The sequence below is a fragment of the Eptesicus fuscus genome, chromosome 8 (assembly GCF_027574615.1).
Source record: "Eptesicus fuscus isolate TK198812 chromosome 8, DD_ASM_mEF_20220401, whole genome shotgun sequence".
NCBI classification, from domain to species: Eukaryota; Metazoa; Chordata; class Mammalia; order Chiroptera; family Vespertilionidae; genus Eptesicus; species Eptesicus fuscus.
Genome location: NC_072480.1, coordinates 95,259,822 through 95,284,921, shown reverse-complemented (window position 1 = coordinate 95,284,921; position 25,100 = coordinate 95,259,822). Strand labels below are relative to the sequence as shown.

Here is a 25,100-nt window from a genome sequence, read left to right as displayed (position 1 = left end):
TCTGGATGTCCCTGAAGCTCAGCCAGGATGCAACCCACCTCCGCTCCCAGCCAGTCCCAGGAGAGCACAAGACACTCCTGGTTGCGCAAGGAAGCATCAGGAGGCTAGGCGCCCAGCCAGGGAAAAACTAACCCCCAAACCGAACTTCAAACCCGGTGCCCCTTTACTTCCATTCTAAAACATACCGCTCCCTCCTTAACGGAGATCAGCCCACCCCAGCCCCAGTGCGCCTCTCCATCCTGAAGTTGCCCTAAATTGCACCCCATACTCCTCCCCAGGCCACCCAAGTGCCTTCTTTTATCCTCAGCACATTCTGCTTTCAGCATCGGTCTTCCCGTGCGCACTTCGTAGGCGTTTGTCTGCACAGTGACAACCCGGGGCGCTTTCCTCCCAGCCCGGGAGGCTCCAACCCGGTCCCCAGGGGGCAGGGCGGTCCCTGCGCGGGAAGTCCCGCTTCTGGGCGCCTGGGCTTGTGGTTGCAGGAGGAGAGAGAGGCGATTGGTCCTGGCGCCGCCTCCTTCCCCGCCAACCCCGCCAACCCCGCCCGCCCCCGGGAATTGCGGGACTCCTCCCAGGGCCCCGCACTTGAACTGCAGGGGCTGGACCACCCACTGGACCTAAGCTCCCGGTTCCAAGGTTCTGGGCCTCAGTCCCCGCGAGGAGCAGACCGCTGGCGCGAGGATGGCCGTCTGGCTGGTGCCCGTGGGGCAGAAGCTGCTGCTCTGGGGCGCGCTCAGCGCCCTCACCCTGGCGGGCGCCACCCTCATCCTGAGCTTCCTGCAGATAATGGCGAGCTATGCGCATAACTGGCTGCAAATGAGGCCCATCCCCAGCATTTCGGGCGCCTACCCCTTGGTGGGACACGCCTTTGTCCGGAAGCGAGGAGGGAAAGGTAAGGGACTGGGCGCCCAGGCCGGCCCCATCCCCACAGGGGCTGTTGGGCCCCTTGCAGGGAACCGAGGCTCGGGAGCACCTCCTGAGCACCACCTGCATACCCGCCTGGAGCATCCCAACTGGAGATGCAGGCGGCTGGGTGAGGGGCGCCTCTGTCACCCCCTGGATAATGGGTTCCCAGCTCTCTCCAGTTTTCATTACATATAAGTGCAGTGTTTCCAAACTCCTGTCTTTCTGCCTTTTCTCTTCTCATTTCCCACCCCCTGGCTGCTGCTATCTTAAACCACATCCTGTAGCCCTAGCCGGCTTGGCTCAGTGGATAGAGCTTTGGCCTGAGGACTGAAGGGTCTCAGGTTTGATTCTGGTCAAGAGCAGAGATGGAAGATGCTGAGGATGCCTTGCCATACTAGCAGTCAGCAGCTGTGCATCTCTGCAGGTTGCCCAGGAACAAACCAGAGAGGGTTGGACCTGCATCACCACCATTTGTCCACCATCCAGAACTGAAATATCAGTGCTGACATGTACACATAGGGAACTGTTGGACATTGAAATTGGGTCTCAAAAGAACTGTTGGTCCAGAAAGACACTCACTACAGACTGATTCATTTGCCTGTCAGCATAACCATTATTGCTTGTCTCATTTTCAGTTCTTATAAGTGTAATTCTAATAGCACATGATCTCACTCATCTAGGGGAAATGATGAACAACATAGACGGATGAACAAGAACAGACCCAGAGACAAGGAGGCATGGATCAGACTGTCCGGCCTCAGAGGGAAGGTAGGGGAGGGTGAGGGTAAGGGGGAGAGATCAACCAAAGGACTTGTGTGCTTGTATATAAGCCTAACCAGTGGTCACTGACAACAGGGGGTGGGGGGGTGGGGGCATGCCTGGGAGGGGTTTGGGATGGGAATGGGGGGATGAGGACAAATATGTGATTCCTTAATCAATAAAGAAACTAAAAAAAAAAAAAAAAGAGCATATGCCTGGGTTGCAGGCTCCATCCCCAGTGGGGGGAGTGCAGGAGGCAGCTGATCAATGATTCTCTCTCATTATTGATGTTTCTATTTCTCTCCCTCTCCCTTCCTCTCTGAAATCAATAAAAATATATTTAATAAGAAAACAACCACAACAAAAAACGCCACCTGTTTTTTCTTCTCTCTTTACTGTTAAAGTCCTAAAGGCAGACACAAATGATAACTTAGTCTCTCTCTCTCTCTCTCTCTCTCTCTCTCTCTCTATCTCTCTATCTCTCTCTCTCTCTCTCTCTCTCTTTCTCCAAAATAAGGGATAAGAAATGCACTTGAGAACAGAGCCTCTCCCTCCAGAAATCACAAGACTTCACCACAACTGTCATTCCTCCTTGGCCCTTCTGTGGAGGATACAAAACAACAATGAATTATGATGCTTTTCATCAAGGCCTTCCCCAAAAGTCATACAGCAAGTTTCAGAAATCTTATTTGTTAAAGAGTGAATCGTTCTTTTATTGAAATCATCTTTTGAAGAGATAGCTTTATGTTATGTTATGATAGGGGTAGAGGGATCACTTTAAGTTCGAAAGCTCTTAAAAGTCCCTGATGTTTGCATCCCCCATGAGGGAGGGTGAGTTAGATCTTAGCACTTCATCTTCATGGCTGTATAAGTGAGATACCCAGAACTGAAAAGATTTGCCCCAAATGACATATTTTTAAATGAGCCCAGAACTAGAATCCAATCAGCCCTCAGCTTCATTGAAGAAGTTTTATAGACTGAACATCAATTCCAAAGCTTAAAGGATTATTTCTTTTCCACTTTCCTTTCTCCAAATAAAAATAATGCAGTCATTTCAACTTCACAGGAATACATGAGGCCTCATGGGAGAGTGTTACCAAAATGTAGAAAATGTTTCTGGCTGAAGAAATCCAAGTAAACCTTTAAGCAACCAAACATCAATGGGACTGATGTTGCAAGTGATGCAGCAAATTTTGATATATGAAAACCACATTTGTAAAAATCATCATGGCGCACACTAAAGGCAGAGCTAATCTTCCCTTCTACCCAAAGGCTTTATAATATTAAAAAATAATGGTGTAGAAATATAGGCCCCTCCTGCCCAACAGGAAACAATATACTTAAGAAATCTCATCATACTCTTTTGGGGGAGGAGTTGTACACGGGGTGGGGGTCGGGTGGGGGGGCAGGCTGTTGTGTCCCTCAGCCCAGCCTGCACCCTCTCCAATCTGGGACCCCTCGAGGGATGTCCGACTGCCCGTTTAGACCCGATCCCAGTAGGGCAGTCGGACATCCCTCACAATCCAGGACTGCTGGTTCCCAACTGCTTGCCTGCCTGCCTTCCTGATTGACCCTAACTGCTTCTGCCTGCCAGCCTGATCACCCGCTAACAAGTCCCCTGCCAGCCTTATTGATGCCTAACTGCTACCCTGCCATCCTGTTTGCCCCTAACTGCCCTCCCTGCAGGCCTGGTGCCTCCCAACTGCCCTCCTCTGTTAGCCATCTTGTGGCAGCCATCTTGTATCCACATGGGGGCAGCCATCTTGTGTGTTGGAGTGATGGTCAATTTGCATATTACTCTTATTAGATAGAATAGAGGACTGGTGCACGGGTGGGGACCAGCTGGTTTTCCCTGAAGGGTTTCCCGGATCAGGTTGGGGGTTCCCTTGGGGCATGGGGCAGCCTGGGCGAGGGGCCTGTGGTGGTTTGCAGGCCAGCTACGCCCCCTGGCAACCCAAGTGGAGGCCCTGGTATCTGGGATCTATTTATCTTCTATAATTGAAACTTTGTAACCTTGAACGGAACCAATCCTCCTGCTTCCATACACAGCCACAGCCATTTTTGTTGGGATTTATTTATTTATCTTCTATAATTGAAACTTTGTAGCCTTGAGTGGAAGCCTGGGCCTGCCAGGGTGCACAGAAAGCTTGGCTTCCTCCATCGCTGGGGTCAACTCAAGCCTCCTGCTCTTTCCAGCTCCATGGCTGCCGCCATTTTTGTAGGGATTTATTTATCTTCTATAATTGAAACTTTGTAGCCTTGAATGGAGGCCTGGGCCTGCCAGGTTGTGCTGAAAGCTTGGCTTCCTCCATTGCAGGGGAAACCCAAGTCTTCTGCTCACTCCGTGGCCACAGCCATCTTGGTTGGGTTAATTTGCATACTTGCTCCTGATTGGCTAATGGGTGTGGCTTGTGGGTGTAGTGAAGTGATGCTTAATTTGCATATCACTCTTTTATTAGATAGGACTAGAGGCCCAGTGATGAAATTTGTGCATGGATAGGGTCCCTAGTAGCTGCTGGCCACCACCCTGGGCCTGCCTTTATTCTGCACTGTCCCCTGGTGGTCAGCACATGTCATAGCAAGCAATGGAACTCCCAGTTGGTTGAACTCCCAAAAGGACACTTTGCATATTAGGCTTTTATGTATATAGATATTATGTGTATGTGATTCTCTTCTACTAACAAAATATTTTTTAATCTTCCTCCAGCTTACATTTTATTCTTCAGCTTCAGAATAATAAAACTCCCCTTCATTATAAACTTTTACTTATTCAAATTATATTAGAACTGCAGGAAAGTTGTAAAAATAATATAGAGTTTGCATATGCCATACACCCAGCAAGCTTTCTCTGATGGTGTTATTTTACACAATTAGTATCATTATCAAAACTAGAAAATTATTATTTGTCCAATGTTCTTAATAATACTCCAGCCCTTATTTGAATTTTACAACACTTCCTAGTGTTCTTTTTCTGTTCCATGACTCAATTCAAAATCTCACCTGGCATGTAGTAGTTGTGCTTCCTTGTGTTATGCTCTTCAATATTAATTGTTTCTAATCTGTGATCATTTATCAGTCTTTCCATACACATCAAGACCTTGACACATTTTCTGAGAAAGGTATTGTGTAGAATCACTCTCAGTTTGGATTTGTCTCTTGTTTTTTCAGAGTTTCATTGAGGTTATGCATTTTTGGCAAGAACACCATATGTGATGTTGAAAGCTTTCCCTCTAAGATCAGGAAGACAAGGATGTTCACTCTCACCACTTTATTCAACATAGTATTATAGGTCCCAGTTAGAACATTTAGGCAAGAAAAAGAGTGAAGATGGCATGATTGTTCATATAGGAAACCCTAGATATTCCACCTTCCAAAAATGTTAGAATTAATACCTAAATTTATTAAAGTTCCAGGATATAGAATCAATATACAAAAATCACTTGAATTTCTTTATGCTAACAATGGACTATCAGGAAGAGAAATTAAGGAAAAAGCCCCATTTACATTTGAATAAAATACCCTGAATAAATTTAACCAAGGAGGTGAAAGTCCTATACACTGGAAACTATAAGATATTGACTAGAGAAATTATACAAACTAATCTATCATTACTTATTCTGTTGCACTAATTGTTCCAGTTTGGAGTATTAGGAGCTTTTCAGGTTGGCTGATTGGTGTTACAATATGGCCCCATCATTTTTTGAGCACTTCCTTATTTTCTGGCACCATAATATATTCCACCCTTCTGGTATTTTTCTCTGCCTCAGCCCTAAAATCAATGACTTCTCAAAGGAGAATTGGTTTATTTTATTGTAGGACAGTATTTAGAAATACTGAGATCTGGTGCTTGTACTAGAAATGGGAGCCAACATGGGAATTTATATTACTATAAATCTGTTTTAGAATATCAGAGAAGACTTCGCAGCAAAATCACATTTAAGATGACACTTGAAGAATAAGTAAGTGTTATTAGAAATAAAGCAGTAGGAATAACAGTTTCCTACAAAGGGAAGAGGTCCTGTAGAGGCCCTGAGACATTTGAGAAGTTGAAGGATTAGTAAAACAGAAGAGTTTTTAAAAATTATTTTTTTTTTCTTGAGGTAACTTGGTTAATAACATTATCTAAATTTCAGGTGTACAATAGTATAATTTGATGTCTGTATACTCTTTTGGTTGCTCACAACCAAAAGTCTAGTTTCCATCTATTACCATTTGTTTAACCCCATTTACCTACTTTGCCCTCTCTCCACTCTCCTTCTTCTCTGTAACCACTATTCTGTTGCCTGTATCCTTGAATTTGGTTTTATTTTGTTATATTTGTTCGTTTGTTACTTTTTCATTTTATATTTCACATATGAGTTAAATCAGCCTGTTTTTGTCCTTGTCTGTCTGACTTATTTCACTTAGCATAATACCCTTAAGAAACATTCATGTTATCACAAATGACAATATTTTATCTTTATATATATATATATATATACACATATATATATATATGTGTATATATACACATACATATATATGTGTGTATATATATATATGTGTGTGTGTATATATATATATGTATATATATATATACACATATATATATGTATATCTATATTTTTTATTGATTTTGGAGTGGAAGGGAGGGGGAGAGAGAGTAAGGAACTTATTTAAAATTAAATATTTTCTCCTAGAGTTTTTCCAGCAGGTGATTCATTACACTGAACACAACAGACATGTGCCAATGCTAAAATTCTGGCTTGGTACAGTACCAATGATAGCCATGTATAAGGCCGAAACTATAGAGGTGAGTTGATGGTGACTATGATCAATGTTTCACTGTATATTTGATGGTGTGAGAATCTCATCAGAATAAACAGCAAATATATGTCCTTCTATTTATTAGTAAATATAATGCAATGAGGATTGCATTTGAGAAGGTGCCATTTAATGCTTTCCAGATATAGTCTGAGTTCTGGGAAGATTAAGAGCTTCTACATGTCTATACATATTTGGTATCAAGTAGTATATTTGTCCTCCTTTTTTGGGAAGTCTTCAGTTGAACAGAAGCTTAAATAGATTATTCTGCAAGGTGAGCTCATATCATCTGCCAGGCACTGTTTTAAGATTACAAAAGTATAAGACTAATAAAATATATGTGTTTCCCTTAAGATGCTGAGAGTATCCATTATACTTTTATTGTTTCAAGTTAATTTTTTAAAGAGGTCACTAATCTGATATTGATGGGGAAGATGTTATTAATTCACGCTTTTGAAATTACTCCTGAAAAATGTTTACCTTTCTTTTACTTATTATCATGACATTGGGGGTATTATCTGATGGTTTGATGACAAAGGATTTGGGTCAGGAAGTAAAAATGGAATAAACAGACGTTCTCTTGATGGAGCAAAATTAACAGCAGAATTTCCTAGGGTTGTTGGGCTTGGATACATCTTTCTTACTCATTGTGGTAAAACTCTTAGTGTCTCTGGTATCACACTGAAGAATCTACTGGCCCAGAGGAGACAGCGAGAGGGCCACATGTGGGGTTTCAGCCATTGCTGGCCTAGTATAGTGGGCTTAGTATATGTGGATAGAGATCTCTCCAAAGCAGGGAACTGCAGCAAGAAGCCTGAGAAGCATTTTGTGCATATGCTCATCCCTTCTGCTTTACTTTGGCTCCAGGCAACCTAACTATACCCATGGTTCCCAGTGCTACTTACACCCTGGAGACATTCAAATGTGTACCTAGTATAAGCCTTAATCCTGAGCTGCATACCTGCTTTCAGACTATGGCAACTTGAATGTCTCCAAATCAACATACCTGATCATGAACTTGTGATTTCCATCTCCCTAAATGTGGTCATCCTTTGATTCACCCACCTTCTCTTCCCTCACTCCTACCCTCAAAATACAACTCCTAATTTAGGGCAGGAGTCAGGGAATTCTCTTGGACATTTTCCTTTCAGTCAACTCCAGCTAGTCTCCAACAGTGAGAGACAGTTGTATGCTCCAAACTCTAATTGAATTTCTTTGAGTCATAGTACTGAAAACGAACCACCAAGAAGTAATTGTTATGAAATGTTACTTTTAGAAAGTAGTTGTGTTCTAGCCCAGTTTTCTTATAATTAAGGTGGCTTTCATATCTCTGTCTCTCATTATTCTTTTCTCTCTTTCTAAGGTAATTTTAAGTAGCTCAAAGCAAATTGACAAATCTTATATGTACACCTTCCTAAAACCATGGCTTGGCCTAGGACTTCTTACAAGGTAAGTCAGTGTAAATCGGTAAAGCTGTCTTGTGCGTAACTTATGTAAGGCATTGACATGAGTCATTACTATGACTCAAAGAAATGACTCAATTGACATGAGGTAGTTTTCCTATAGCAAGAATGTGCTGTCGGGTAGTAGAGAGAAGCTGAAAAGGTTGGGTGATAATGGGCCTTTGAGAGATAGGAACCCAGGGTGTAGAGTAATCTCTAGCCATGGCATTTAAGCATGATGATCACCAGTGTTCCAAGGAGAATTAGAAAGTGCCAATGTATAAATGGAATATGGCACAGGGGAGTTCTGAGCAGGGAAATCTTGAAAATTCAATGAAAAAGGCAGTCATCCTCAGAGAAGTAAGTGGAGCACAGTAACTTCAGTCCTTGAGCTGCCATCCAGCAACAGGACCCCATGAACTGAGAAAGAGAAAGCAGGACTTCGGTGGGGACTTTGGAGACGTCGAAGATGTTAGAGTTCAAAGTAGACTCATGGAGCTCCTTGATCTTCGGAGGGTTAAGGTTGGCTAAAGCAGAAATTTCTAAGTTTTGGAAACTCAGAACTTAGAAATCTAGAAAACTTCTTAAAACTTTTAATTTGATGAGTGCTCTTTTAAATATTAGTAATATAGAAGGATATCTAAAATATGTCCATTGTGTAACTATATATGAATCTCTCCTTGTCATTCTGACCAACACATTTGGGAATCTGTGGATTAAGGAGAATTTGTTGTCTTGACTATGCTTTATTTGTTTTGGATGTTGCTTTTCTCTCCTTTGTAACCATGTCTTGTACTTCTAGTACTGGAAACAAATGGCGCTCCAGGAGAAAAATGTTAACACCCACTTTCCATTTTACCATTCTGGAAGAGTTCTTAGATGTCATGAATGAACAAGCCAACGTATTGGTTAAAAAGCTTGAAAAACATGTTGATGGAGAAAAATTTAACTGCTTTTTTTACATCACTCTTTGTGCCTTAGATATCATCTGTGGTAAGTCTCATTGATTTGTTTCTAGAGCTATGGTGTAAACAGAAAATGGCCCAAATAGAAAATAACACTTCACTGGGAAGCAAATGAAGAGGTTAGAAAGGATATTGGCTTCTTTGGGGTGGTCCTTCTGCTAAACTGGGCTCCTGAGAAGCAGTGCCCACTCCTAGGGCTTCAAGCAGAGCCAACCTGCCAGGAAGGTCAGAGGGAAGGAGGAGCAGGAACAGGGAATAGGAGAAACAAAAGGTGCAAGAGTGAAAGGGGAAAGGAACAATTCTAACATATATAAGAATTTATGTCTTTTTTCAAGTGTTTGCCACTGGAAAATAAACAGAAGGCATGTGCATGAATTGAATGGTTGCTTTTCACCCATATTTTGCAGAAACAGCTATGGGCAAGAATATTGATGCTCAGAATAATGATGATTCTGAGTATGTCCGTGCAGTTTATAGGTAAACGAAGCCCTTCTAATTATTTTTTTTAAAGTCTTTAATTTCTTTATTGATTAAGGTATCACGTATTTGTCCTTGTCCCCCATTTCCATCCCACCCTCCTCCCCACACATGCCCCCACCCCCCTGTTGTCCTTAACCGCTGGTTGGGCTCTTATGTCTGCACACAAGTCCTTTGGTTGATCTCCCCCTTTACCCCCACTCTTCCCTACCCTCCCCCCGAGGCCCGACAGTCTGATCCATGCCTCCTTGTTTCTGGGTCTGTTCTTGTTCATCAGTCTATGTTGTTCATTATTTCCCCTAGATGAGTGAGATCATGTGCTATTAGAAATACACTTATAAGAACCGAAAATGAGACAAGCAATAATGGTTATGGTGACAGGCAAATGAATCGGTCTGTAGTGAGTTTCTTTCTGGGCCAACAGTTCTTTTGAGACCCAATTTCAATGTCCAACAGTTCCTTATGTGTACATGTCAGCAATGACATTTCAGTTCTGGATGGTGGACAACTGGTGGTAATGCAGGTCCGACTCTCTCTGGTTTGGTCCTGGGCAACCTGCAGTGATACACAGCTGCTAACTGCTAGTATGGGAAGGCCACATCAGCGTCTTCTGTCTTGATTCAAGCTTTAAAAAATATCTCTAATAATTTTTTGTCTGTGTTGTATCTTTTTCATTGTTTCCCATTGAAATATTGCACTAAAAATCAACCTAATCATTTATGTATGTATTTTAACAGTAGGGCATTTATTGTATAAATTATGGTGCCCCCAGGCTATGGTATAATTTTAAATGATTTTATGATATATTGAGCAATTACATTATGATGCTTAGTGATAAAATAAAGATAAAAACAATATTTTAGCATGATAGCCACTAGGCATAAAAACTATTTATTAAAAAATTGTAGATATTATTCCAGAATATTAGCTGTGTTATTGTTTTGTGTTATGTGCTCCTCTTCTTTTTTTATGTTGTTATTAATTCTCTCTTCCCATATTTTCTGCACTGAATGTGTATTATTTTTTAATTGAAGTAGTCCATTTATTTGAAAAATTGCTGAGCTTATTCAACTATTAAAAGGCAAGGCCAGGGTTTGATTTGAGGAATTCTGTCTTTAAGTCCACTGCCCATTTCATTTTAACACATATTACCATACTAGAGGTCCAGTGCATGAAATTTGTGCACTCGGAAGGGGGTGGGGGTGTCCCCTGCCCAGAATGCAAGAGACCACAGGCTAGGCCGAGGGACACCACCGGTGCACAACCATGCCAGGGAGGCTTGCGGGAAGTTGACCAGCCAGGAAGGAACCCAGGAGGGCTCCAGGGTGTGTCTGGCCCATCTTGTTCAGTCCCTATCTGCCTGACCCCAGCAGCAAGCCAAGGAACCGGTTGGAGTATCTGCCCCCTGGTGGTCAGTGCAAATCATAGCGATCAGTTGAATGGCCTTAGCATAGCATTACTATATTACATTTTGATTGGTTGAATGGCCGACTGGATGACCAGACACAACATATTAGGCTTTTAATATATAGCATATAATCTGCCATTCATTACGTAAGGTACTGACTAGTTTTATAGTGGCACACAGAACAGAATAACAGGGAGACAAGCATCAAAACAAATAAGTATAAACTTATAAACTATAATAATTGCTTAAAAAGAAAAAATAAAGTTGATATTCGAGAAGAAAACAGCAATAGGGCCCACAGATTGAGTGACCAGAAAAGGCCACTCTGCAGAATTGGCCTGTGAGCTGCTCTCAAAGGAGAAGATCATGTCTAGGTCTTCCTGCTCCATCACTGGAAATGTTGAGGGAGGGACTCGGGACAGGGATGTGACAGAGGGGCACTTTACTGCAGAAGAGGACAGCCAGAGGCGTGATCAAGCAAATGTGTGGACATTAAACAGGCAGATTTCATCCCACCCTGTGGTATAAGAGCTACAGGCAACTCGGGGAGGTCCGGAACTCTTCCTGGAGAAATGAAAGGAGAAATCAGATGGCCATCTAGTGAGGATGTTTTGTAATGGATTCTTCATTCCTCTAAAGGACCCATTTAATTCTTAAGCTTCCTTGGATGTGTAATAACCCATGCCTTCATTGTTGAGCATTGAGCATAGAGCTCTTAGTAGCTGCTAAGACGAATTATCATGGTTGCCACATATTACCCTCATTGAGACCAGGCACCAAATAGGTACTCAAGCAATGCATTTTTTGATATATCAGCTGATACATTTGCACCCTGTTTATAGCATGAGTGATTTGATATATCGAAGAATGAGGACAATTTGGTTCTGGCATGAAGTTTTGTACCTTTTGTTTAAAGAAGGATGGGACCACAAAAGGAACCTAAAGATCTTACATAATTTTACCAACAATGTAAGTCCTCATTTTTATTTTATTGTGGTCAAACATACATTACATAAAATTTATCATAATAGCCATTTTAAGTATACCGTTCAGTGGCATTAGGGGCATTAGCAATGTTGTGCAACCCCTACCACTATCACTTTCTAGAACTTTTATAAGTGCATGACTCTTATGTTTGTTAACATATCCAGTCATTAATGTTCCCTCCTAGGGGAGGTTAGTCTACCGGGGGAGGTTGTCAATAAATAAGTAATTACAAAATGTGATATGAGCTATGGTAGTTTATTAACAAATTGGGTGCTATGTTAAGAGAATAAAGACACAGGGATCTGTGTTATAAGAATCTTCTGAAAAAAATGTTTGGATTAAGCAATGGTTTTCAAAGACAAAGGGCATTTATAGCAGTATCTTAAACTGGAAAAGATAAAAAATTAACTAGATATTACTATTTAATTTTTAATGACAAGGAAATAGTAATGTTTTGGAAATAGTCTGTCTTTGTGTTAAACATACGTTTATGAAAAGGCAAACTTTAATTGAAAAAATGCATGGTAAGTTATATGTACAGACAAAAGTGCCAAAGTAATTATATTTATCCTTTGCTGTAAAGTTTAGTTTTAAATATGATGGCATTGCTTCCTGACAGTGAGGTACTGCCTCCACCAACAGATCAAGTGGTAGAGTCCCTAGATGTTAGATGAATGAGGTGTGGGAGTGAGCTGCCCTCAGTGGAGTATAGCATAATTGCCTGGCAAGAGGTGAACGGTGAACAGTTTGTATTTTTAGGTACAATTACACTTGTCTTCAAATTTCATGCATTAATATCAATATCAATAATGAATGAATTCCAGATTGGATGGATAATATCAAAAATTGCATACTGAGTGCCAGGCACCAGGGGTTCCACCAAGAATCAAAGAGAGGACGTAGTGCTTTTCTTAACGGAACTTGGGATCTGTTCATTCAAAGCAGAAGCAGGTTTGGACGATTGCCTGAAAGGAGGAGAAAGTTGAAATGTGTAACCAAATTAAGCTCAGGGGCTTTTATTCATTTACTCATTCAACACATACCTGATGGACATTTCTAAAAGGCCAAGCAGTGTTCTAAAGGTTGGAAATATATGAATGAATAAAGACAAATTTGCTGCTACATTGAAGTTGGAGGAGAAAGTCACTAAATAACAAATACAATGCCAGGTGGGAAGTGAAATGGCAAAATGGTAAAGCAGGCTTAGGAAGAGAGTGAGTGCCAGGGACTAGGGTAGCAGTGACCCTGACAGTGTGACAATGGGCAGCGGAGATCTAAAACTAGGGAGGAAGCTAGTCATGCTGGCTTCTGAGGCAAGAGCATTTCAGGCAGAAGAAGCGGCAAGCATACAGGGTGTTTCTTTTCTCCAATACAACACGTAATTAGAGTGATCTATAATTAGTCCATTATATAATGAATAGAGGTCCATTGCAGAAAGATTCCTGCAAGAATAGGGCTTCCTGTGGCCAGAAGTCCCTCCCGTCTCCACTGTCTCACTCCCTTCTTTACCGCTTTGCTCCCTCCTGTAACACTTGGCCTCCTTCTACGCTGTCTTCAGTCTTCGCACCACCTGCATATGCAAATTAACCGCCATCTTTGTTGGGTTAATTTGCATACTCACCCTAATTCGCTGGTGGGTGTAGCAGAGGGACAGTCAATTTGCATGTTTCTCTTTTATTAGTGTAGATTGTGTTCTCTCCACCACCCCAACTTTTTCTCATGAGCTCTTTCAACTCGCTGGGGCCCTATTCAGACTACTACTCTATTCCCATGTTGGAAAGGCTGCAAAAATAGTCCTTGGAGCCGAAACCGGTTTGGCTCAGTGGATAGAGCGTCAGCCTGCAGACTGAAAGGTCCCAGGTTCTATTCTGGTCAAGGGCATGTACCTTGGTTTCGGGCCCATCCCCAGCACGGGGTGTGCAGGAGGCAGCTGATCGATGTTTCTCTCTCATCGATGTTTCTAACTTCCTATCTCTCTCCCTTCCTCTCTGTAAAAAAATCAATAAAATATATTTTAAAAAAATAGTCCTTGGAAATGATGTATTTATCTGAAATTAAGTTTGTTTTCAAAAATCTTATCAAATAACACCCTAAAAATGTTCACAGAAAGCTTTACTATATTTTCACAAAAAAGTAAGTTCCTGTTGAGTGAGACAGAACAGGAAAGGCTTAGGAAAAAATCAGTTAAAGTAGCTAGTATATTTTCATAGAAAATGGACTATTAGGCCACATCAAATTCCACACAAAAGCATGTGTTCATTTAAATCATACAGGTCATCAATGAACGGGCCAATGAAATAAAGAGAGATGAAGAATGTAAAAGTGATGACAAGGGCATGACCCTCTCCAACAGAAAACGCAAGGCTTTCCTCGACTTACTTTTAAATGTGATGGATGATGAAGGGAACAAACTAAGCCATGAGGCTATTCGAGAAGAAGTGGACACTTTCATGTTTGAGGTATTTTGCGTTGTCATGTTAGTCTCAGGAATCATCATTAAACAAATTATAGTTCCTGTTACATAACAAGAAAATGTTTTGTTTTGGTTTTTTTATTCATCTTGGGAGATAAAAATGCTAAGAATGAAGAAATAGCCAGCACTAATAATTAGACATGTTTAAGCATTTAATAGTAAAATTAGAAATAATATGAAATAACAAAAATTATTTCTACCACCTTTAAAATATGTATGATCGTTGGCATAAGGGATGATCTGTTCTCAATTTATTTTTAACTTAAAAAGATAATCAATTATAGGAATTCTTTAAAAAAGTTTTTAGCATTTAAAAAAGTCTGATCACATTTTGAAATAGCTTTTTATAACTAATGAAGAGTCATTATATTCTATTTAGAAATTACCAAGTTTAAGACCCTAATTAAAAACGAGATCAACTTTCTTCTTCAGAAATGCTGTAGCCTTATATGGTTTTTATTCTTCCAAACACCAGGGAAGTTTTCTGTCATTATTTCTTCAAATAGGTTTTCTATTCCTGGCTCTGCCTCCTCTCCTCCTGGCACCCTTATTATGCAGATATTGTTCCCTTTCTTGTTGTCCCAAACCTCCCTTAGGCTCTCCTCCTGCTTTTTAAGTTTTCTTTCCAGTTGCTGCTGTGTTTGTGTGTTTTTTCCTACCTTGTCTTCTAATTCTCTGACGTGGTCCTCAGCCTCTTCTAGTCTGCTATTGAAGCCTTCCATTATATTCTTTATTGCAGCTAGGTCATTCTTCATTTCCTCTTGATTTCATTTCATGTTGATGACATTGTTATTCAGCTTCCTATATTCTAATATATTTGTGTGTATTTTTCATCCAGATGTTTGAGCATCCTTATAACCATTACTCTGAATTTTTTCTCTGATCAGTTACTTGCCTCCATCTCATTTAATTCCCTTTCTGGTGATTCCTTTTTTTTCTTTCCTTTGGGGATTGTCTTTATGTCTCCCCATTTTTTTTGCTGTAATGTTTTAATGGTTTCTATGTCTTAGATCCAACTGCTTTGCTACCCAGGTTTTTGGGGGGTGGTGCTATGTAGTTGGTTATTTTTGGGACCCAGTGGTGCAGTCTCTCAGATCTCCTGGGCCTGGTGATCTAGCAGAGCCCCCTACTTGAGCTATTTGGGTTCTCTTGATGTAGTGGTGTCATGAGTGTTAGTTTCTTATTCGTGAATGACGTCTCATCACAGATTGGCAATGTGACTCACTCCCAGCTTCATTGTGCCAGCTGTTCTGGATGTGATTGTAGTTCCAGCTCTTGTGGAAAGGGTTGCCTGAGGTCTCACTGGTATGTGCCCACTGTGAGTTCCCAGAGTCCATGGGCTTGGGAGGAAGGGATCTCGGGGCCTGAGGCTCAGGTACTGTGACTTTGGCTGGTGTTGTGTCACTCTTGCTGGGACAGCGTCACTCTGTAACTTACTATGAGGGTCCCGGAGCCTGTGACTGTGGGATGCGGCTGCCCCATAGTCTGCGGTTGAGGCAGTGGGACTCTGGCTAAAGTGATTTCCCTCTCTGAATTACAGGGGGGTTCAGGAGCCAGAAGCTGGGGTTGTGGGAATCTCGGAGTCTGTGGCTGAAACAATTCGACCTTGTCTGGGGAGGCGGATCCTCAGTAACTCACCAAGGTGTCCAGAGGTTGGCAACCGGGAGGGAGATGTTGTGGATTCTGATGAGAGACGTGCCCCTTGGTTGGAGAGGCACAGGCCCAGTGGCAGTTCAAAGAGGGGCCCAGCAGCCATCTGCTGGGGCTGTGTTCTCATGGGGCCCACAAGCTGGAGCTACATGATTGTGGTTTGCTGCCAACCTGGGGAGGGAGAAGTCCCAGTTTCTGCCGGGGGAGCTGTGCGCCCTTGGGTGGATATGAATGCCCAGCTGTGGCTTACAGAGGCACCCAGGAGTTGTCTGCTGGGGCGGTGGGCTCAGGGATCCCCTGTGCTGGAGCAGTGCTACCGTGGGGACTGGATGCTGGCAGTCAGGGTTGTGCCTTGTGGTGGCTCAGAGAGGCAACTGGGAGCTGCCTGATGGGGCAGCGGGCTCAGGGGGCCTATGCACTGGATCAGTGCTACTGTGGTAAGCGAGGTCGGCAGTCAGACAGGGGGAAGTCTGAGTTTCTGCAGGTGGGGTCTTCTGCCCTTGGTTGGATAAGAGTGTGCCCAGCGGCTGCTCACAGAGACACCTGGGAGCCACCTGCTGGGGGGCGGACTCAGGGAACCTGTGTGCTGAAACCATGTGACCTCGGTGTCTGTGGGCAGGCTGCCTAGAAGGGGGAAGTTCGAATTTTTACTGCCGGGTCCCTGTGCCCTTGTTTGGATATGTGCGCACCCAGTGGTAGTAAAAATTCAAACTTCCCCCCCGGCAGTAAAAATAGAGCTAGCATCCCTAACCTTCTCAATAGAACTCTGCTTTCTAAGCTGTTTTTTCCCTCTTACATTGCAGGGCCATGACACAACTGCAGCTGGAATAAACTGGGCCTTGTACCTATTGGGCTGCTACCCAGAAGTCCAGAAAAAAGTGGACAATGAACTGGACGAAGTGTTTGGTACGTATGGCCCCTTCACTGCTTACATGGAAGGTCCCAAGTCACTGAAGCAAATGGCATTCTTGCTCATTAAAAAAGAGCAGTCAGGCCTGTTCTAAAGACACTGAAATAAGCAGGAAGGCTGCCATCTGGGACCCCTTCCAGGCCTAATGTCCTTTCCAAACCTCACCCATTTGTTTATGGGCATTTGCTGATTGCTTGGCCTGTGACTGCACCAGGCTAGATGCTGGGGCTACACAGACAAATGTCACTGTCCTCAAGGACCTCGCTGCTTCATAGGTGAAGCAGACACTGTGTACAAAGTACCAAGTCATGGTTGTGTGCTTGGGCGATATCAGGAAGAGGCTAGCGGAGGGCAGAGAGGAGAGGTGAAGCTGGTTAGCGGGGTCCAGGAGAGCTGTTCCATATGGGACTGCTGTGGGTTAAGCTGATGGGACATAAATTTCTTTTGCACAACCAGTAACCTGTAGGTAAGGAGTCCTAGGCTGATGCCAATAGCGATGTTGGAAGAATCCCGGCCTGCTCTTTTCTCTCTCTGTCATTTTCCTCATCGTGGATTTTGTTTTCTTTTTTTTTTTTTTTAATATATTTTATTGATTTTTTTACAGAGAGGAAGGGAGAGGGATAGAGAGTTAGAAACATCGATGAGAGAGAAATATCAATCAGCTGCCTCCTACACACTGCCCACTGGGGATGTGCCCGCAACCAAGGTACATGCCCTTCACTGGAATCGAACCTGGGACTCTTCAGTCCGCAGGCTGACGCTCTATCCAATGAGCCAAACCAGTTAGGGCTGGATTTTTTTTTCTTGATCATTGTTCTGGGTCTCATGTTTATGTTTATCTTTAAGTCAAGAAGACAGGGGAGGAGCGGATGAAGGATTATATTAGTCTCCTTTGACTGCTGTCAGCGATTCTGCAAACTGGGTGGCTTAGCACAATAGAAGTTTATTCTCTTACAGTTCTGGACACCAGAAGGCCCAGATCAGTATCTCTGAGTTAAATCAATGTGTTGGCAGGGCTGCACTGGTGACTGCCAACATACCTTGGCTTATGGCCACATCATTCAAATCTCTGTTTCCATCTTCACATCACTTTCTCTTCTGTGGGTGTGTGTCAAATCTCCCTCTGTTCTCCCTTGTCATGACATTTGTGATGGCATTCATGGCCCCACTGGATAATCCACTATCATCTCTCCATTTTAAGATCCTTAATAACATTTTTAAAAGCACCTTTTCCCAAATAAAGCAATATTTAAAGGTTCTAGGGATTAGGACCTGATATATTTGTGGCTCACGACCAGCCTACCACAAAGGAACTGTGCATTGTGCCATCAACTTAATTCTTTGTTTAACCAGATGTCATATGGCTTTCCATGGGTGGGTAAAGAAAGGTAAAGGTTGGTTGGCCAATCAACACAGTGGTATCTGATGGATTTTCCTAGTGCAAAGTGGGGAAGGAATAATAAAGGAAAAGAGGAGGAGGTGGAAGGCATTCTGGAAAGAGAGGCGCCGGTTGCACAATGGCAGAGTGGAAACGTAGGCAGATAATAGTAAGCATTAAAGGACAGGTGGAATTCAGAACATTTGTTAGAACCCATTGAGAGGTGAAGTTGGAAAAGGAATTTCATGTCCAGATGGTGTGAGGACTGGATTTTCACTTCAAGAGGGAAGATTTTGTCTTGTAGAATGGAGACCATCTAAACTTCTGGGCTGTTTCCGTCATCATTTCATTTTTCCCGTTTCAAGTTGAATTTCTTTCAGATTGCCTCTGGTGGGTAAATGGGGTATTCTAGAAACCTGGGTTCTTTGGGAATGTGTTCCCACGTTTGTGTTTTTACAATTTCTAGCCCAATGCAGGTGTCACAATTGCTTTTGGATCTCACATAATTAGTGACACCATTTTTACTAGAATTTTTATTCTGTTGTTTCTCATGCTTTTTGCTAATTATGCCTCACTTCTCTTCTATCCCCAGTATTAGTTCTAAAATTTTTTTGAGCAACTGATCTTTGGATATTGGGATATAAGTATTCATTCCTCTTTGTTTTTGTTACTGAAGTAAACTTCACATTTAGTTTCATTATAAGAAAGCACCTAATACATTTTGAATATTTAAAATTGAGCATTATCTTTTCTTCCCAGTGAAACAAACAAATTAAATAAACAGGAACAAGATTACAAAAGAGAATGATGGTTCCCAATAAGATTCTGCAGGTCCGCTCTTCTCCCATTGAGTTGCAGGGCCCAGGCCATTATTAGGAGAGAATTTTATTTTAAAAGTATCATCTTAAACTGCAAGGAAGTCCATTAAACATCACAATTAAACACACCAAAGGGGAAGCCTTGTTGTCAAAATTTCCACTTAACTAACCCAAACATCTCATATGTACCCTTTGACCTTCTATACACCAATTTTGTTTTATTTTAAAAAATATTCTATACTAGAACAAATAGACAGGTATATGTTGGTAAATGCTAACTGTCCACATTCACAGAGACACAGTGTAATCTGTGTGCTCAATGTACAGAGAAAGGAGGGAAAAAGCTAGAATTCTGTGCACTGCTGTGGGGGCTGAGCCTCCAGCGGAGCAAAGTAAGCAGGTTTTTCTTTCCCAGGGAGCACAGGGGCATTGATTTCATAAAGTGTTTGTTGAGTCAGGAAGGGATAAAAGTGAATTTGGACTTGTTTACGTGCATATACGCCTAACCAATGGACACAGACACCAGAGGGGTGAGGGCATGAATGGGGGCGAAGAGAGGCAATGGGGGGATAAGGACACATGTGTAATACCTTAATCAATAAAGAAAAAAATAAATAAATAAAAATCGAGGGGGAAAAATAAAAATACTTTTAAAATAAAAAAAAAAAGTGAATTTGGAACAGAAAGCGTTAGAGATTCTTGTCCCACTATATTGGTATTTTCCCCAAATATGTTGAGAATCAGGATGTAAGGGAGAGAAAAGACTTCAAGAGCAGAAGGACTATGCCTTAGAGTAAAACAAAACAAACAAAAAACCCTTGACTGTAACTTGCTCCCCGTGACTGGAGCAAAGTTTTAAAAAGAAGGTTGGAGTCCATCAGTGTTCCTTAGTCATCTTCTCCTTCATCCTCATCAGCTTCTTCGTTGGTAGCTTTCAATCTCCTCCCTCTCCCCCTCCATCATCTTCTTCTTCTCTTCTCCTTTCCCTCTTCATCTTCCATATCAGGAAGCAAGTAGGAATGAATTGGATTTTGGCAAACACCACCTTGGATGATCTCTCCCACCTTATCTGCACCCGCATCAGAATGGCCATAAACCAGGTTTTTGGCTCTCAGCCTCTTCCTGCTGGCTTTATCCTGCAGTGGATTTGAACATTTCATCAAATCCTTTCCAGATATTTCAGTGGACTTTGAAAATGCATCACGGCTTGCACTCAGATGAAATTCTTTGGGTACATTTATTTTCCAAGGAAGGGTTTTCATGGAAATGAAAAGCTGTTCTGTGACCTGATTTATTACTTTTCAATTCTGTCACTTCACCTCTGGTTAAATAACACAGTGCCTTCCCATCCATCTCCCCAAGCAGTGCAGGCATAGAGATGGTTGCAAATGTTGTTACTTGGAAATTTAGGTCCTAACTCTTCTGAAAAACAATGGTTGGCAGAATTTGTTACATGTCAACCTTCAGAATCTTCTCACTGGCTTGTTCACTGAGTTGGTCTGTCTCATTTTTATCTTTCTCGATATGTTCGGTTGCTTCCTGCTGTGTTTTTTCTCCCATTGGCAAGACCAAGAAGCCATTTGGATTTCTTTTGGGGGGGGGGGGGAATGGAGGACGTTTTGGGGGCCAGGCTACGGGGAGAGTCCAAGAAGCTGACCCAGGAGAAGATACACTTCTGGAAGAGGCTCTGAGAATTCAAAATGAAATGTTTTAAACTTATAGTTTCATGCATTCACAATGTTATGCAACTGTCACTTCTATGTAATTCCAACCCACCTCAGCAGCCAAAAGGAAACCCTGCAGCATTAATCAGCCACGCCCCATGTTCTCTTCCTCCAGCCCCTGGCAACACCTCATTTACACTCTGTCTCTATGGATTTGTCTACTCTGAGGACTTCCTCCAAATTTAATGATACAACATGTGACCTTTTGTATCTCGTTTTTTTACTTAGCATTATAGTCTCATTTTATTTTGATTATCTATACAATTAAGAATTTTACTTTAGCTGTTGGTATTTAACATTCAGTGTATTGATGTTATAATATATTCTTTTTTGATGTCTTATCCTCGAGCCCAAATAGTTCTTTCATTGATTTTATTTCATCTATTTACTTTGATCAGGGAATTCTGATCGCCCTGTTACCTTAGAAGACCTGAAGAAACTTAAATATCTGGAGTGTGTTATTAAGGAGACCCTTCGTATTTTTCCTTCTGTGCCTCTCATAGCCCGTGAACTTAATGAAGATTGTGATGTTGGTGAGAATTCTTTCCTGAAAGTAGTGGGGAGAGTGGACTTTTCTGTGTGTGTCTTGCTCTGTTCTCATGACATATCGACTGCCTCATGACAGGGGGGTACAACGTTGTGAAAGGCTCTCAAATACTCATCATTCCCTACGCACTGCATAGAGACACAAAGTACTTCCCAGACCCTGAGGAGTTCAAGCCAGAGCGGTTCTTTCCCGAGAATTCGATCGGACGCCATCCATACGCCTATGTGCCCTTCTCTGCTGGACCCAGAAACTGTATAGGTTTGTATCCATCAGAATTGGTTTGACCTTTCAGGCACACACGGCAGGGGGTTTCTCACAATGTCTTTGAGATGTAGTGTCTCAGATACAAGTCTGTTAAAACACTAGTTGTTTTATTTTTTTCTCCACTTTACTATGACTGTCGTAAAGTATATCAGTTTTCTAGGGCTGCTGTAACAAAGCGCCACAGACTGGTGTCTTAAAAGACAGAATTTTATTTTCTCACAATTCTGGAGGCCAGAAGTCCAAGATCAAGGTGTCTGCAGGGCTGGTTTCTTCTGAGGCCTCTCTCCTTGGCTTATAGATAGATGTCTCCTCCCTGTGTCTTCACATAGTTTATTCTTCTCTCTCTCTCTCTCTCTCTCTCTCTGTCTGTGTTTCTAATTAATCCCGACTCAAGGATATGTTTTTATTGATTTTTAGAGAGAGAGGGAAACATTGATGTCAGAGAAACATTGATTGGTTGCCTTCCATACATGCTCCAACCAGGAATCTAACCCACAACCTACGTATATGCCAAATGGATTTGAACTCACAACCTTATGGAGAATGAATTTACCTGTCAACCAACTGAGCCACCCAGCCAGGGCTTGATCTCTTCTTTTTATAAAGACACCAGTCAGGTTGGATTAGGCCCCCTCCATAGGACCTCATTTTATTTTACTCACTTCTTTAAGGGCCCTGTCCCCAAATGCAGTCACATTCTGAGGTACTGAGTGTTAAGAATTCAGCAGATGAATTTGGGGGGAATACCATTCAGTCCATAACATAAACCGTAACCAGTTTCATGGTAGAGTTTTAAAATGTAGATCTTTGGATTGAAGTAGAATATACTTTATATGGTAGAAAGCTTATATATAATAATTAATTTATTTAACCTGCTTTTATTGTGTTTAAGAATTGATTTTTTCAAAACCAAAACAGATAATGCTCACCGTAGGACTAGCAGAAGTATGTAAACAAAATGAATGCACATAGCCATAAATTATCAACACTTTTGGTGTTAGTATGTCTGGCATTTTATTGTTTATGTAAATGCAGGCATTGGTACAATTAGGCCTGGTAACTCTACAGTAAACTACATGAAAGGCCCAGGAGGAGAGCATTCTAGAGCAGTGGTTCTCATGCTTCAATGAGCCCAGGATTCATCTGGGTGCTGTGTGGGCTGGATTCCTTGTCCCCAGAGCTATTCAGATGCACTGAGTGGGAGCAAGGAAGGGCACTCAAGAATCTTTATTATTAGGAAGCATCCTGAGTGATACTGGTTCGCCCAGGGCCTACTGTGAAAATCTAGCATCACTTGCTCCCTCTAATAGAACCTGTTCTTTCTCCCATTTGAGATAGATCTGTAATTAAAGTCATGTTATTTACATTAATTTGAAGGTCAAAGGTTTGCCATGATGGAAGAAAAGGTCGTTCTTTCATGCATCCTGAGGCATTTTTGGATCGAATCCACCCAGAAAAGAGAAGAACTTGGTCTGACAGGAGACCTGATTCTTCGTCCTACTAATGGCATCTGGATCAAGTTGAAGAGGAGAAACGCAGATGCATCCTAACTGTATTATTGGGCTGTGCCTTAGTAGCAATAAGGTCTTTCTTTTAAGAGAAACTTTGCATTTACAATGTGTAGATCATGAGTTTAATAGTCTTAATCCCTACACCTAATTTTTTCTTATCCCCACTTACCTTGGGGTCAAGTCTACCAAAGAGAGTGTTTATATTTTCATCACCACCATTATCTTACCCTTGCTCTTGATCCCAAAAGGGAGTTAACTGATGTCCGTACCCAAATAAACATATACATTTCTCAACAGAGGGATTTATAGGCCAATTCCATTTCAATTGACAGACCCAAAGGATATAAGTTAATTGAAGTTCCAGAATTTTTTTAAGGTATTCTTGTTGAACACAAATATACATGTATACATATACATTTAATTTGAAAGGGGTAATTGGATACTTAAGCTTGAGCTTAGGTTTTAAAAATTATATCAGTGGCATCAGTTATGAGAATAATTATGATGATGATACTTTTCAGATTTTGTCAAGGAGAGCAGATCATTTATAATTGACTCATAGGTTCTATTCCTATCTCCCTTTTAACCGTGTAGTTATGGCCTTCATTTCATTTCATTCTACATAACATCACAATTACCTTTAGACATCATATATACCGGGAGAGATTCCTCTTGATGATCTCCAGTCCCTCATAATGGCTTTTGGAGCTGGAAGCACCTTAGACCTTATCAGGTTATACTCCTTTTCATTTGAAGGGGATAAGATCAATCAGGGGTAAGTTTCTATCCAAAGTCATACCACTAGTGGGTGACAGAGCTGGAAATAGATAGAGGTCTAAACTCTAAATCTCTTCTACAATATGCTAATGCTTTATGAAACTTCTGGTCTATAACTGTGTGTATTATTAGAACACAGATCTTCTAGAATTCTCACATCATTAAGAAGAAGAGAAGTCGCACATGTATAGTAATCCAGCACTTAGTTTAGGGTTAAACTTCTGGGAAATTCAATCCTCCAGAACATACCTGCCAAGCTGATAACTGACAGAAATTCCCTGAATTTTAATTCTATTGACAATATCTCTACTCCCACACTCAGTGACTTTAAAAAACTTCCTTTAATAAATAATTTTAATGAGATTGTTTCTGTTTCTAAATTGATTTTAGAGTGGGAGAATGGGGAGAGAGAGAGAAACATTGATGTGATGTGAGAGAGGTACATTGATCCATTGCTTTCCATTCACCACCCAACTGGGGATCAAACCGACTGGGAATCTAACTTGGGACCTTCTGGTGCATGCATTGAGATTGTTTCTTTAGTTTTCTCAAGGCAATAGCAGGTCGAAGCAGGTAAGAGAATGGAATATATATTCTTTAATGGATATCAAAGGAAGAGGTAACCCAACCAAAGTCATTGGGCAAGTATTATGGGTTCGAGCATTCAGGGCTCGGTCAACAGCTCTACACATTTTACCATCCCAAAGTCCCTCAGTACAGACAAGTTAGTTTGTATGTTGCTGAGAAAAAGTCAAGTAAGTATATGATGCAGTTGAAAATGATTCCCAAGATATGGTAAACTTTGTTATCTAGAAAGTAAATATATGTAGAAAATTTGTCCCCAGATGATTTTGGATAATTGAAGTTTTATTCTTAGAAATTGGTATTACTTATCAATTTCATGTACTTACATTTAAACCTTGCCTTAAAAAATATAGTGACCCTACACTAGACATTAAATGAAATGAAATTTAAAGCAAAGCATTGCTTTGTGTTATCTTTTGACTTAAAATTTTCATTTGGCCCCAGAATAATTTATTTTTCATATTTCAATTGGAAACTCACTTAAACTCTGTCAGTTAAACTGAGTTGGAATGGAGAAAGTATGTCATGGTCTGCAGTATCAACATGAAGATGCTGACTTTTAAAAAAAAATAAGAAGTTGATCAAATATCTGTTTGTGTACCTATTACCTATCAGGCTCCTGCTTGAATGAGGATCTTAAGAATAATCAACTACATTTTAGACATGGGTGCTACATTTTATTCTAAGAATTTATGTCAGTTTGAAATTTGGATAAC

The 25,100-nt window shown here is 41.4% G+C and overlaps 1 protein-coding gene and 1 pseudogene across 1 annotated transcript; one reads left to right on the top strand and one right to left on the bottom strand.

The window, feature by feature from the left end:
• Positions 1–25,100, bottom strand: part of LOC103295476 (plasma kallikrein-like) — a 218,455-nt pseudogene that overhangs the window by 103,402 nt on the left and 89,953 nt on the right.
• On the top strand, positions 564–24,162 carry LOC129150009 (cytochrome P450 4V2-like). The gene is made up of 11 exons (XM_054720111.1): positions 564–892; positions 6,345–6,457; positions 7,832–7,917; positions 8,713–8,903; positions 9,283–9,352; positions 11,603–11,729; positions 14,021–14,206; positions 16,674–16,776; positions 21,099–21,233; positions 21,326–21,505; positions 22,889–24,162. The coding sequence occupies exons 1-11, from the start codon at positions 682–684 to the stop codon at positions 23,059–23,061; spliced, it is 1,575 nt and encodes a 524-aa protein (XP_054576086.1). The 5' UTR covers positions 564–681; the 3' UTR covers positions 23,062–24,162.

Excerpts from the sequence above, each read along its gene's own strand:
- LOC129150009 (XM_054720111.1), top strand. The coding sequence starts at position 682 with ATGGCCGTCTGGCTGGTGCCCGTGGGGCAGAAGCTGCTGCTCTGGGGC. Across the intron at positions 893-6,344 it reads CCGGAAGCGAGGAGGGAAAG|AGTTTTTCCAGCAGGTGATT; the intron begins GTAAGGGACTGG and ends ATTTTCTCCTAG. Across the intron at positions 9,353-11,602 it reads TATGTCCGTGCAGTTTATAG|CATGAGTGATTTGATATATC; the intron begins GTAAACGAAGCC and ends CCCTGTTTATAG.